General features: G+C 30.9%; 2 protein-coding genes and 1 long non-coding RNA gene across 7 annotated transcripts; 2 read left to right on the top strand and 1 right to left on the bottom strand.

Moving 5' to 3' along the window:
• Positions 1-256: 256 nt before the first annotated feature.
• LOC122527467 (T-complex protein 1 subunit gamma) lies at positions 257-2,694 on the top strand. Its single transcript, XM_043651693.1, has 4 exons — positions 257-482; positions 578-639; positions 926-2,063; positions 2,142-2,694. The coding sequence occupies exons 1-4, from the start codon at positions 446-448 to the stop codon at positions 2,555-2,557; spliced, it is 1,653 nt and encodes a 550-aa protein (XP_043507628.1). The 5' UTR covers positions 257-445; the 3' UTR covers positions 2,558-2,694.
• Positions 2,695-3,091: 397 nt separating this feature from the next.
• LOC122527466 (death-associated protein kinase 1-like) lies at positions 3,092-10,709 on the top strand. 5 transcript variants are annotated; one of them, XM_043651689.1, is made up of 21 exons: positions 3,092-3,367; positions 3,445-3,620; positions 4,023-4,101; positions 4,192-4,304; positions 4,372-4,532; positions 4,611-4,731; positions 4,831-5,131; positions 5,204-5,252; positions 5,716-5,832; positions 5,941-6,213; positions 6,283-6,465; positions 6,534-6,648; positions 6,720-6,911; positions 6,990-7,231; positions 8,319-8,408; positions 8,626-8,790; positions 8,865-9,083; positions 9,143-9,322; positions 9,413-9,706; positions 9,790-10,112; positions 10,197-10,709. In XM_043651689.1, exons 2-21 carry the CDS (start codon positions 3,614-3,616, stop codon positions 10,357-10,359), a joined length of 3,387 nt encoding a protein of 1,128 aa, XP_043507624.1. In that variant the 5' UTR covers positions 3,092-3,367; positions 3,445-3,613; the 3' UTR covers positions 10,360-10,709. The 5 variants fall into 5 exon arrangements, with proteins under 5 accessions (XP_043507624.1, XP_043507622.1, XP_043507625.1 ...); XM_043651687.1 differs by lacking the exon at positions 3,445-3,620; XM_043651690.1 differs by having other exon boundaries at positions 3,092-3,607.
• LOC122527468 lies at positions 5,623-6,919 on the bottom strand. The gene is made up of 2 exons (XR_006306347.1): positions 6,790-6,919; positions 5,623-5,799 (listed from the first exon to the last, which is right to left on the bottom strand). It is a non-coding gene; the product is annotated as an uncharacterized LOC122527468 (long non-coding RNA).
• Positions 10,710-12,466: the final 1,757 nt, after the last annotated feature.

The following is a 12,466-nucleotide window of genomic DNA, read 5'->3' as shown; positions in this document are numbered from 1 at the left end:
TATATATGTATTTAATTTAACAGCAGTAAACAAGTTCTCCCACCTTTATTAAATATTAAAGTATTACAATAAAATTATAAAATACAATTATTACTCAATTATATTGTATAACGTTTAATATTTTATTACAAATATTTGTTATAGAACTACATGTAGTATGGCAGGATTAAAGAACAAACAATCTTGATTTTATATTATTGTGCATTCAAAAAATTATAATAAAAACCAAAAGTAATCATAGGGACATTTCATATTTATATTGGCAATGTCCATTTTACTAAAGTATATTTCATCCTAAGAGTGGATTGCTCTTCGAATCATTATTCGTATCTTTAACAAATTCTCACGAATTCCCGTCTTTCGTTTTCTTTTGGAAAAGTTAGGCGTATATTTAATTGTTTTTTCCTTTAACATAATATTTTACCGCTACAGTAATTGAAGAAAAATGTTCGGACCAGGGGCTGCTCCGATTGTGGTATTAAGTATGTAATACAATGATAATTTCGATTTTCATTTATTTCAGTAGTGAGATCAAGAAAAATCCATTCCGTTATGTCGTGTGCTTTGATTATTGCAGGTCAAAATACGAAACGAGATACTGGTCGAAAAGTTCAGAGAGAGAATATACAAGCCGGAAAGGTAAGTCTCTACGACGCGTTCATATTTTCCTTTTATGGCCTTCATTGAATACGTACGCCCACGTGTATTTCTCTAAGAATAACTCATTCATAATGTTTAATAATATAAATAATATAAATAGTATAAATAATATAAATAATATAAATAGTGTAATAATATTTTTAATATTTTTGTACCTAAGTAATATCAGTAAAATGTTCATAGATGTTTCCTGAAGTGCATTAAAACATATTTGTACATTTAAGATGAACTTTCAAATTTTTTAATATTGTATGTTCCTATAAAGGCAATTGCAGATGTTATTAGAACATGTTTGGGACCACAAGCAATGTTGAAAATGTTGATGGATCCAATGGGAGGTATAGTCATGACCAACGACGGAAATGCCATATTACGTGAGATAACAGTACAACATCCTGCTGGGAAATCTATGATAGAAATAGCTAGAACCCAAGATGAAGAAGTTGGAGATGGTACTACATCAGTTATTGTGTTGGCTGGAGAAATTTTAGCCACTGCTGAACCGTTTCTTGAACAGAATATGCATCCTACAATTATAATAAGAGCATTTCGTCAAGCTTTGGAAGATATGGTGGCTATTCTTAATGAACAAGTTAGCATAGATCTGGACAGCAATGACAGAAGTAAATTGATTCAGGTTATTAATTCCTGTGTGGGTACTAAATTTATTGGACGTTGGTGTGAGTTAGCATGTCAGATTGCTTTAGATGCAGTTTACACCGTTATGCTTGAGGAGAATGGCAGAAGAGAAATAGATATAAAACGTTATGCAAAGATGGAAAAAATCCCTGGTGGCACTATTGAGGACAGCACTGTCCTTAAGGGAGTGATGTTCAACAAAGATGTCACTCACCCAAAAATGAGAAGACATATTAAGAATCCAAGAATAGTTTTGTTGGATTGCTCCTTAGAATATAAAAAGGGAGAATCTCAAACCAATATAGAAATAATGAAAGATACAGATTTCACCAGAATTTTGGAATTGGAAGAGGAGTTTGTTAAGAAAATGTGTGAAGATATTATATCTGTAAAACCTGATGTGGTAATCACTGAAAAAGGAGTATCAGATTTGGCACAACATTATCTTGTCAAAGCTGGTATTTCTGCTATCCGTAGATTGAGGAAAAGCGACATTAACAGAATTGCAAGAGCTTGCGGTGCAACTGTTGTTAATCGTACGGAAGAATTGAGAGAGGAAGATGTTGGTACCAGAGCTGGTCTTTTCGAAATTAAAAAACTTGGGGATGAATACTTTTGCTTTATTACAGAATGTAAAGATCCTAAAGCATGCACCATAATTTTGAGAGGTGCTAGCAAAGATGTATTAAATGAAACTGAAAGAAACTTACAGGATGCACTTCATGTTGCAAGAAATCTTCTCATTGAACCTAAATTAGTACCAGGTAATGTTTATTATTGTAATAGCACACTACACAGGCTTATAAAATATATATTATTATATTATATTTTTATTTTTAAAGGTGGAGGAGCTGTGGAAATGGCAGTATCAAGACTTTTAACAGAAAAAGCAGCAAGACTTGCAGGTGTAGAGCAATGGCCTTACAAAGCTGTGGCACAAGCGCTAGAAATAATTCCAAGAACGCTTGCACAAAATTGCGGGGCAAATACTATTAGAACTTTAACTGCATTACGTGCAAAACACGCCACCGAAGGAATGACATGGGGTATTGATGGAGAAACAGGTCAATTGGTGGATATGAAGGAACGTGGTATTTGGGAGCCTCTATCTGTGAAATTGCAGACATATAAAACGGCTATTGAAACTGCTATTTTATTGCTAAGAATTGATGATATTGTATCAGGAAGTAAGAAGAAAAAGTCAGAAAATGAACCTGCCCAACCTGCACAAGTCTCAGAAGAATCTATGAAAGATTAGAAATATTAATATTTATATTGTACTTGTAATGCTTTTATTTGTTAATATTTCATAATTCATGATAATTTTATTGAAACTTAATACATGTTTATGAAACACTGTACGCATTTTCATAATAATAAAAATACTTCAATAAGGTATTAAAACTCAATACAAATATTAGAACCTTAACTGTATTACGTGCAAAACACGTCATCGAAGAAATGTTATGGAATATTGATGGAGAAACTGATCAATTGATGGATGTTACGTCCTTATTTTATTTTTGCTTTTCTATCTGATACTTGTATCAACAATGCATTATAAACTGTCCCAGTGCATATCTAATATACCATAGTAAAATTTACAATTTACATTTTACTTTTATTCATTTACTTGATTTGCTACAAGTAATCAAATAATTATAAATCTAATTTTCTATAAAGTGTGAAGTCTCAATTATTTTAAAACGATAAGAAAATATAGTCTATCCTATCTCTATTTCTCATAATTTTTAAATCACTAGTAATTAATGATCAACTGGGACATGAGTCGAGCAATTGTACTAGCAATTTTGTTTCTAAAAAAAAGAAAAAAACAGAAAAATTTCTGAGGAGATTGTGATGCATTTCGAGAAAGGTGGCGTTTCACGCGACACAGGTATATCGATTGTGTGTGTAGGGTGGCCGGCATGAGTGAAGGCCGACGAATGGGACATAATTTTTGTAACGGCTCTTTGCGAAACTCAAAACTGTTCGGATAAACTGAACGATGAGCATGAATATGAGATGATGCCAGGCACGTCTCGCAAATTGGGAACTTCGAACGGTGGTAAAAACCGACTTCTTTTCAATTGTTTTTAATCATTCTACATTCTACACGATATCGATGTCGATGTTTCTGTCAAGGCTGGCAGATGTTTAATATTTCTCCGCGATTCGATACGATCAAGAGATGCAAAGTGCAACAACGTTTTTAATACACGATTATTCTGATCTTAATGAAAGTACATCCACGTGGCTACGTGTGTATGGAAGTGATTTTCATATCTGTTTACTACTGGATTGACAGGTGTCTATGTTCTGTTAGTTTTGAACAACGACTATTAATAAATGATTATTATTGTACAGTATCATGTATTGATTTTAAGAGATTAAGAAACATTCATTTTACTGTTTCTTTTCTATTTGTATTGATAGACATTATTTGTAAATAATATTCCTTAAGGTGTTCATGTAGTAGAAATAAAATGTTTATTATTTTGTAAACATTTGTATTTCTTTTTTATATGCACATATGTATATTTTTTGAATAGCATTATGAGTTTATGAAAAATCTTGTTTTTTGTTAGTTGATAATTTTACTTTAATATCTATCAAGTGCTTTATTTTGTTGTAAGAATAACACAGAGTTTTCTATATTGGTAAAATGATATAAGCAAGATATATATTCTTTTTACATGTAAAAATTTTTATTTATCAAATAGGCTCTGAGTGGGACACTTTAATGGAGGTTCATCATGAACCAATTGAAAAAAACTATAAATTGTTGGAAGAAATTGGGAAGTAAGTCACCATGTAATGTATTAATGTGTACATTATACACTTATAATAAATGTATGAAATTATGAATGTCAATATATTTGTAATTTACAGAGGACAATTTGCAATAGTACGAAAATGTATGGAAATGAAAACTGGAGAGTTTTATGCTGCCAAAATTATGAGAAAAAGAAGAGTTGCTAGAGGTGTGGCAGCTGAAGACATTGGTAGGTATTTTTACAAATATTTCATAATATTTTCTGCTCATAAATAATTGTTGAATTTTTGTTTTAGCTCGAGAAGCAGGTTTATTAGCACGACTAAGACATCCAAATATTGTTTCATTGCACAAAGTCGTTGACACAGGCACAACAGTTGTTTTACTTTTAGAATTAATTTCAGGAGGAGAACTTTTTCATTGGGTACCGTCTGGTGAATTAGAGGCTGCACATGTGGTTTGTAATCTTTCACTAGCAGATGTAGTTTAAAATAACTAATATATTTAACAATAATTCAACAATCTAAATATATAGGTTCGTCAAGTTTTAATGGCTTTAAGCCATTTACATTCTCATCAAGTTGCTCATTTAGATATCAAACCTGAAAATATTCTATTATCAACCCCACCACCTATGCCAAATATAAAATTAATAGGTAAGTTATAAGCGTTAGTAATTTGGTATTTAAGTTTATATGTAAATGTATCATTTAAAACATGTAATAAAAATTTACGTATATCAATTTTTTGTAAAGATCTAGGTCTTTCACATCGACTAGTACCTGGATCTGAACACAGAGCATTATTTGGTACACCTGAGTTTGTTGCTCCTGAAATCGTAAATTATGAACCGCTCAGTTTGGGAACTGATCTTTGGGCAGTAGGTGTTTTAACATACATTCTCTTAAGTGGTGCGTCACCATTTCTAGGTGAAGATAAACAAGAAACTTATGCGAATGTTGCTGCTTGCCAATATCAGTTTGACAATGAATATTTCAGTACAGTATCTGAAATTGCCAAAGATTTCATAAGATCCTTGTTGATCAAGGATCCAAAGTAAGTAAATTTAGAAGTAACTTATTAAAAAATTTTATTGTGAAATCTAAAATGGCATGATTTGATTTTCAGAGAAAGAGGAACTGCAGAATCGTGCCTTAAACATCCTTGGATCCTCACGGTCTGTTCCTGAATGCAATATTATAATTTTCCTTTGTAATTGCCAGGCTGACTATAATTTTTGTTTTTAATTATTCATATTATTTCTTTTGATTTCTTATAAAGTAACATTTATTTATGTACATCGCGTGACTAATGTTAGTATCATTTGTACAGTTACATATCTGTTATACATCATACGTACACATTATTTTTACAGAATATACATAAGTTGAATGTAACTAATTTTTTATTGAATATATGTACCTTAATTATGTTTTAAAAAATACAATTTTTTTACATAGCATTATACAATATAGAAATATTATTCATGCATTGATAATTCATTTTTGAGAAAAAATTTTTATGAGGATTTATATATAAATATATAATTTTGTAATTGTGTATTGTAGTATAATTGATCATAATATAAAATAATATAATAATATAATACTGATCAAAATAACTTATTTGTTCTTCTGTAGGAATCAGAAGCCTCTCAAGGTCTTGGTGGAGCAATGATTAGTGCCGTTAAACGAGGCTGTGTTGAGGCTGTGTCTCAGTTACTTCTGCAAGGAGCACCATTGAATGTGAAAGATTTTGTAAGATTCTTTCGATATACGAAAAAAAGATACAAGATTGTTTTCTTAAGTCAAATGTAATATAAATAAAATATAAATAACTTTATTATTACTATTTTTTTTTAACAGAAAGAAGATACGCTTTTGCATATAGCTTGTGAAGCGGGAGATGAAGGAATGGTAACTTTTTTAATAGAAAATGGAATAGATTTGGATACACCAAACAAGAAGGGCTTAACACCACTTCATGTGGCTGCTAGACATGGTTTCATTAATCTCGTTAGACATTTGTGCCTTGCTGGTTGTGACGTTGATAAAACAAATCGTGGAATTAGAGCGGATGTAACAGCAATCAAATATGGACATCCTGATATTGCATCATTGTTGGATAAACTTCGGAATGTATGTTATTAAATGATTTATTTTTACTATATTTAGTATTGTTTTACACTAACGAATCTAAATTTATAGCCCATTCAACGTGAAAATTATATTAAACAGTTGCAACCAACACATAGACCAATAGATCGTTTACACATAAGACTTTTAGGACATTGTGCATCAGGAAAATCATCTTTAATAAATTCTCTAAAATCGGGCATTTTTAGTTTTGGGTTTTTTAGAAGATCAAGAAGTCAGAATTATACTACAAAGGTAATTATTATTTTATATTTATTTTGACGTATTGAAACAAATTAGTTTTATCGGGAATAATTTTATAGAGGGAACCAAGTATTGAATTAGACGTAACTAGCAAGCATGGCTCACTTAGTTTTGAATACAGTGACAGTGAATATGAAGGTACACAAGGAGTAGAATGGAGTCGCGGTAACGTAGGTGAGAAATGTAATTTTAAACATTTTTATTTATGATTATACAAAGTTACATGTATTTATAAATTTAATAAGGTGGAGAATGTATTTTTTGGGAATTATGCGGCCGGGAGGAATTTTTAGCATCTTATCACTATGTACTTACTTTTCAACAACCTGCTGTACACCTTATTACAGTCAGTCTTAGAGAGCCACTCACTATACAACTTCAACAAGTAAAATTTTGGCTACGATTTATTTCAGATCGTATTGCATCAATTAATTTCGGTAAGTTTCTTGTAAAGAAGAATATAATTATATTTATTAGCAAATTATAGATTTTTTAAATCCGTTTTTCTATAACAGGTTTTGGTGGCAAATATAATGATGTAAAAGTAATTTTAGTTGGTACTTATGCTCCAGAACCTCTTGCTCCAAACACAAATAGTGCAAGCCTTCTTGCCCCACTTTTACCTTTTTTGAAAGAATTTACACTAATTTTGGGAGATGAACCCCAAATGGTCGCGGTGGATGCAACTAATCCTTCTAGTCCTGGTCTGAAACTTCTAAGATCTTACTTGAATAATGCAAGGATGGAATTTTTAGAGGTGAAGTGATTGAACGATTTATAAAAATTGTCATACATCTTTTACACATATAACAACATTTCTTAAAAAACAAACATTATTACGAGTCTCTCAGTTTTTTATAATAACTCGTAATTATTAAAATTAATTCTTTACCGAATCAAATTAATGGATTTAGAAATTTAAAATTCTGAATAAAATTTTTATGATATATCAAATAAATTAAACTATTGCATGTTGTCATACAAAATATCAAATTAAGATCATTGTATCAAGATCACTTAACTTAAATTGAGAATATAGGATGTAAATCATATGTAAATATATTATTGCTTTAGCATGAGTAACAATTGTAAGGTAAAAAAAGATATTTAAGGATGTAAATACATTTGAATATCTGTGATTTACATTCAAAAATCTCAGTTCAAAATCTGCAATCATTTCATGCTTGATTGCACGAGCGACTCGTTTAGTAAAAAGAGAAGTCATATGATATATTATTAAAGAATTGATGCCAAATATATAAAATATCAAAAGATTTAGGTTCAGCTTAATATATTTGTGTACATAATTATACTTCCACATTTTTTACAGGGATATCGCCAGTGTTTGTACAGCATGCAATAAATGTGTGCATTAACATTTTCAAAACGATTCTGATTAGAATCAAGTCATTTCATTTGCATAGTGCCAATTACATTTAAACGATTCACGTCTCTTTGATTTCAAATCCCACAATGTTAATACTATGTTAATCAAAGCATTCATTCCTAAATATGATGCAATCCTTTTTGTTGAAGTTATTGTTCAGTAATCCATGGTCATTTCATGATGCATGGTTGATTTAATATATATGTACAAGTAATTAAGCTCACCAAATATAATACTTTGTATTATTATTCATAATTTTCGATTAAAATAATTATTTGCGACATTTAATCAAGCACTTCTTAAAAAAAAAAAAAAAAACAGATATAAGTAAAGTTTCTTAAATCTGCTATCACTCTATCACATAATCAATTTACTAACAACATATATTTTAGTTGCTGATTATTTGGTCATTAACGTTTATTAACATCAGCCTTACTGCATGCAATGCATGATGTAGGAAGGACCGGAAGTTGCAGAAAGTATTCTCCGACGTGACACGCCGCGGGCTGCGGCCTCGTACGTGCCCTTGGCGAATCTTGATAAACAGGTCGAACTATTTCTCAATTCCTTTGATAAAAGTGATGCGTATAATGAAGCTGTAATTTATTTAATAATTACTCTAATGCTTTAACCCATTAATACATACGTGCACTACTGTCCAATGCAATTAAGAAACTACTCTTGTATATATTTTCTGCATCAGTGTATTATTTAATATTTCCCCTTTGTATTTTATCATTAAAGACTTCATAATTTTATTATAGAGTGCACTAGTGTGGACTGGTCTTGCTGAATCTTGGAGATCATATGTTCAATCTTTAGAGGTACCTCCAGTTATGCTAACGCAGGAGGAATTTTTGAAGGAAGTGAGAAAAATTAATCCATTAGTTTCTTTAGAGCATTGTCGACACCTTGGCTTACAATTACAGGTACCTATTTCTGCCATTACATTCTTTTAATTTAGCTTTCATTCTTGGTGTTATTAATTAAAATTTATCTTTAGAATTTAGGGGAATGTATGCTTCTTCCTGGGAATTTAATAGTTTTAAGTCCAGAATGGTTCTGGCAGGATGTAATAAATTGGCAATTAAGTCTAGAACAACGAGGACGTCTTGGTGGTCGTACTACAGGGGTTTATGCTTTAGAAGATTTTCAGGCTCGTTGTCCGTGTCCCGCGGGTCAGGCTTTACAAGCTCTACAAGCTGTAAATTTATGTGTGCCGGTATGTACTTAAGTGTCTGTATTTTGTTTGTACAATAAAATCACGTAAGTTTATTTCAGTGCGAGGTGGATGATGATGAAGTAGAATATGAAATTCCATGTTTAAATCTTGTCGAGCGTTTACCAGGGTTATGGGAACCATGGAAATCATGCTCTAATGCTTTGCCTCATACTGGTCTTCGCCTTTCTCCATCCGAAGCACCTTTATATCATTTGATCGCGGTGTTTCCGCATTTACAAGTATGTAGTAAACATTTATGTAATTTTAATTATATATTTTTTTTTTTATAATTGCAAGCAGATCTTTGATGACGGTATGATGTTAAATAGGCACAATTGAGAAAAATCACTCAAACATGGGATCCATCAAATTCAGATTTATATCAATGGTGGAGGGGATCAAAATTATGTATCGGTCCTTGTGAAAGTATTATTACTTTTGAAGAGAAAGAACAGAGTTGCATAGAGATAAGAGTACGTGGACCACGAGGTACAAGTGCTCAATGCTTTGCACTTTTCAGCATTATTCTTGATGCTATTGAGACAACAATCGAATTAGTCGCACCAGGCATGTTACTTGAAAGATACTGGTTAAGTCCTAGTCAACTTCGGGAATATAATGAAGTTAGTTATCTGACAATAATCTGAATGAGAGAATAATCTAATGTAATTAAAATATACTTAATGTTTATCATGAAATTTTATAGATTATACATTCTTGGGAACCAGCACCAGTTATATCAGCTTTAATTGATAAAGGTCTCGAAGAAGCAACACTCAAAAATCCTTTGAATGGTCGAGAAGAAACTGTATGGGAAATAATAAGTTGTGGACTACCATTAGTAGAGAACTGTCTTCCTGGACCAAGGCAACCAGTAAAGCAAATCAAGTCTGCTGTACAAAGAAGATTAGCGCAGATGCTCGATCCTCCTGATCGTCACGGCAGAGATTGGTGTTTACTTGCTGTAAGACTAGGTTTGGGAGATCGAGTCGCTCAATTAGACAGTACAGTAGACAGTCCAACGTTAAGGTGAGACAATATGTAATTATTAATTATAATCCTGGATTAATTATACATATATATTCATATTTCATGAAATTTATTGTTCGATAGATTACTTAACACGGCTGGTGTTGATTGCACCGTAGGATCTCTAATACAACAATTACGAGCTCTTGATCGAGAAGATGCTGTACATCTTTTGCTCTCTTATACACCGACATATATATTGTCAACGGCTACTGACTCTGAAACAGGATCTAATCTTTCTAGATGACAATGTTGCATTTATCAATGGTGCATTAATACTTTGTGAAAGATGGATTTCTGAAGGGAACTTTTTTCCTTATTATGGGTTTAATAGACCTATTACGTCACCGCTTCCGCCCAACATAAATTGTGCATTGCTCTTTAAGCTAAGTACATTCTTTATGTACTTCTTTAGAAGTATGTTGAAATGCACACGCACTGATGTGTACTTTTATATCAAAATATTAAAGCACATTTTAAGCGGCACAAAATTTTTTTAATATATTCTTTTTAATATATACATATATATACACACATACATACATATATATATAGTTAAAAAATTGCATAAATTGCATAATTTGCTGTCTTTTGTTACGAGCTCTTATAATTCTAAAAAAAAAGAATTTAAGTATATTTATTAGTAAATATATTTATAATTTTATGTTTTTGTTAGGTTTCAAAATATTTACTTAAGAAGATCTATATAAAACGAAATTTTAATTTTATTTAGAGTTTCTTTCTATTTGCGAAATATTTGTAAGTGTTTGTATTGTGATACATTGTACGATTGATTACATTTCTAATCGAGTTTCTTATGTAAATTTGTATTAGACAGAATAATTCTAAATATTGTGTATGCACGCGCGTGACTCGTAAAACACATTTACACATTATATAACACGTATTACCGTATTTGATACTAATATTGTTTTGAAAGCTTTTCTTGATATGCATATATACTATATCTTGCCAAAACTCAGTGTCAATATACGCTGCTTTCTATGATATTTACGCGAAAAAAAAAAGAGCGAAACAGTTCGCACAATTCTTTGCTTTTGGTACATTTATGGAAGCTTTCTTATACGGACATTTTTACTGAATCAACATTCCTAAAATATTTATTATGTGCCATAAACGAGACTTGCTCATCTATAAAAAGGTTAAAACGTTTCTCTAAAAATTTCTAAATCGATCCTTTTGTTACCGTTTGTGGAAATATAATGCACTTTCTTATCAACAACTTAAAGCTTATATAAGACAAAGGATCACTGTTCGAAACGATCGCAAATAGTTACAACATAAGATTTTGACAAAATTATTCATTGTTTTATAGGCACGCAAATACTATACAAGATGCACTGTTTATGTGCAACGCGCATGGATATCAAAAAAAAAAAAGATAAATGAAATTTGCTGTTCATGGAAAACTTATTCTTTGAACATATATATTATGTATTAACTCTAGCTAATGAACATTGCTTATAACGTGTTAAAATATTGTTTTTCCATCTTATATCATTTGATATGACTCTCAAGAAAATCTCAAAAGACTAATTGAACATGATACTAATATAGGAACAAGACAAAATGTTGTCTCTAATTATAAAATATCTAAAAAGTTAACTCTAATTTGCTCTTGTAAAATGTATCTAAGATACTTTTGTTATCTGTGTCCTTTGCATATGTATTTATTATACAATGAGAATTTACTATGAATGCGTGATTAGAATGTACTTACACGAATTGTCGAAGTTCTCGGTACTGAATCATCTTTTGAAATTTATGGTCTCAATTTTTTACGCACTGTGTTCATCTTGCATTTACCCGTCGACAATTTGAAATATTGAATATTTTAATGTTGTACATCTACGAGGAATTGTGTTTTCGCAATGCGTATGTTGAATTATAGATGAATGTTTGCTTTCAAAAGTCTTTTTTATTGTTCAGTATTGTTGATCAATTATACAACGCACGTATATGTTTGTTTAGGAAAGAAAGTCAGCGTTACGATTAACTTTGAAGATACGCTTTAGCATTTGTGTTTGTTGTTCTCGCTTAGTATTATACAAAGTTTGTTAAAGTTATAGTTATAGTTGTAGTTAAGATTAAATTTAACGATATGAGATTATGCGCAACAAGGACATTTTGCAGAATAGGAAATTGAGAGATGTGAGAAATGCAACTACGATAGGTCTTTATTTACACTTTGTAAAAAAATAGAAATATAGCGATATTGATTTTGTTGAAACTAATAATATTTACAATTTTCTAGTTTTTATAATAACTTCGGTGTTTGACCGAAGATTGTTCTTTTTAAATCTTGCCTGTAAATTCGCTTGAACGTTAAAATA

This window comes from Frieseomelitta varia, unplaced genomic scaffold (assembly GCF_011392965.1).
Source record: "Frieseomelitta varia isolate USP_RPSP 00005682 unplaced genomic scaffold, Fvar_1.2 scaffold_220, whole genome shotgun sequence".
In the NCBI taxonomy this organism is placed as follows: domain Eukaryota; kingdom Metazoa; phylum Arthropoda; class Insecta; order Hymenoptera; family Apidae; genus Frieseomelitta; species Frieseomelitta varia.
Note: the sequence above shows the minus strand (reverse complement) of the source record. Positions and strands in the feature narration are given on the sequence as shown.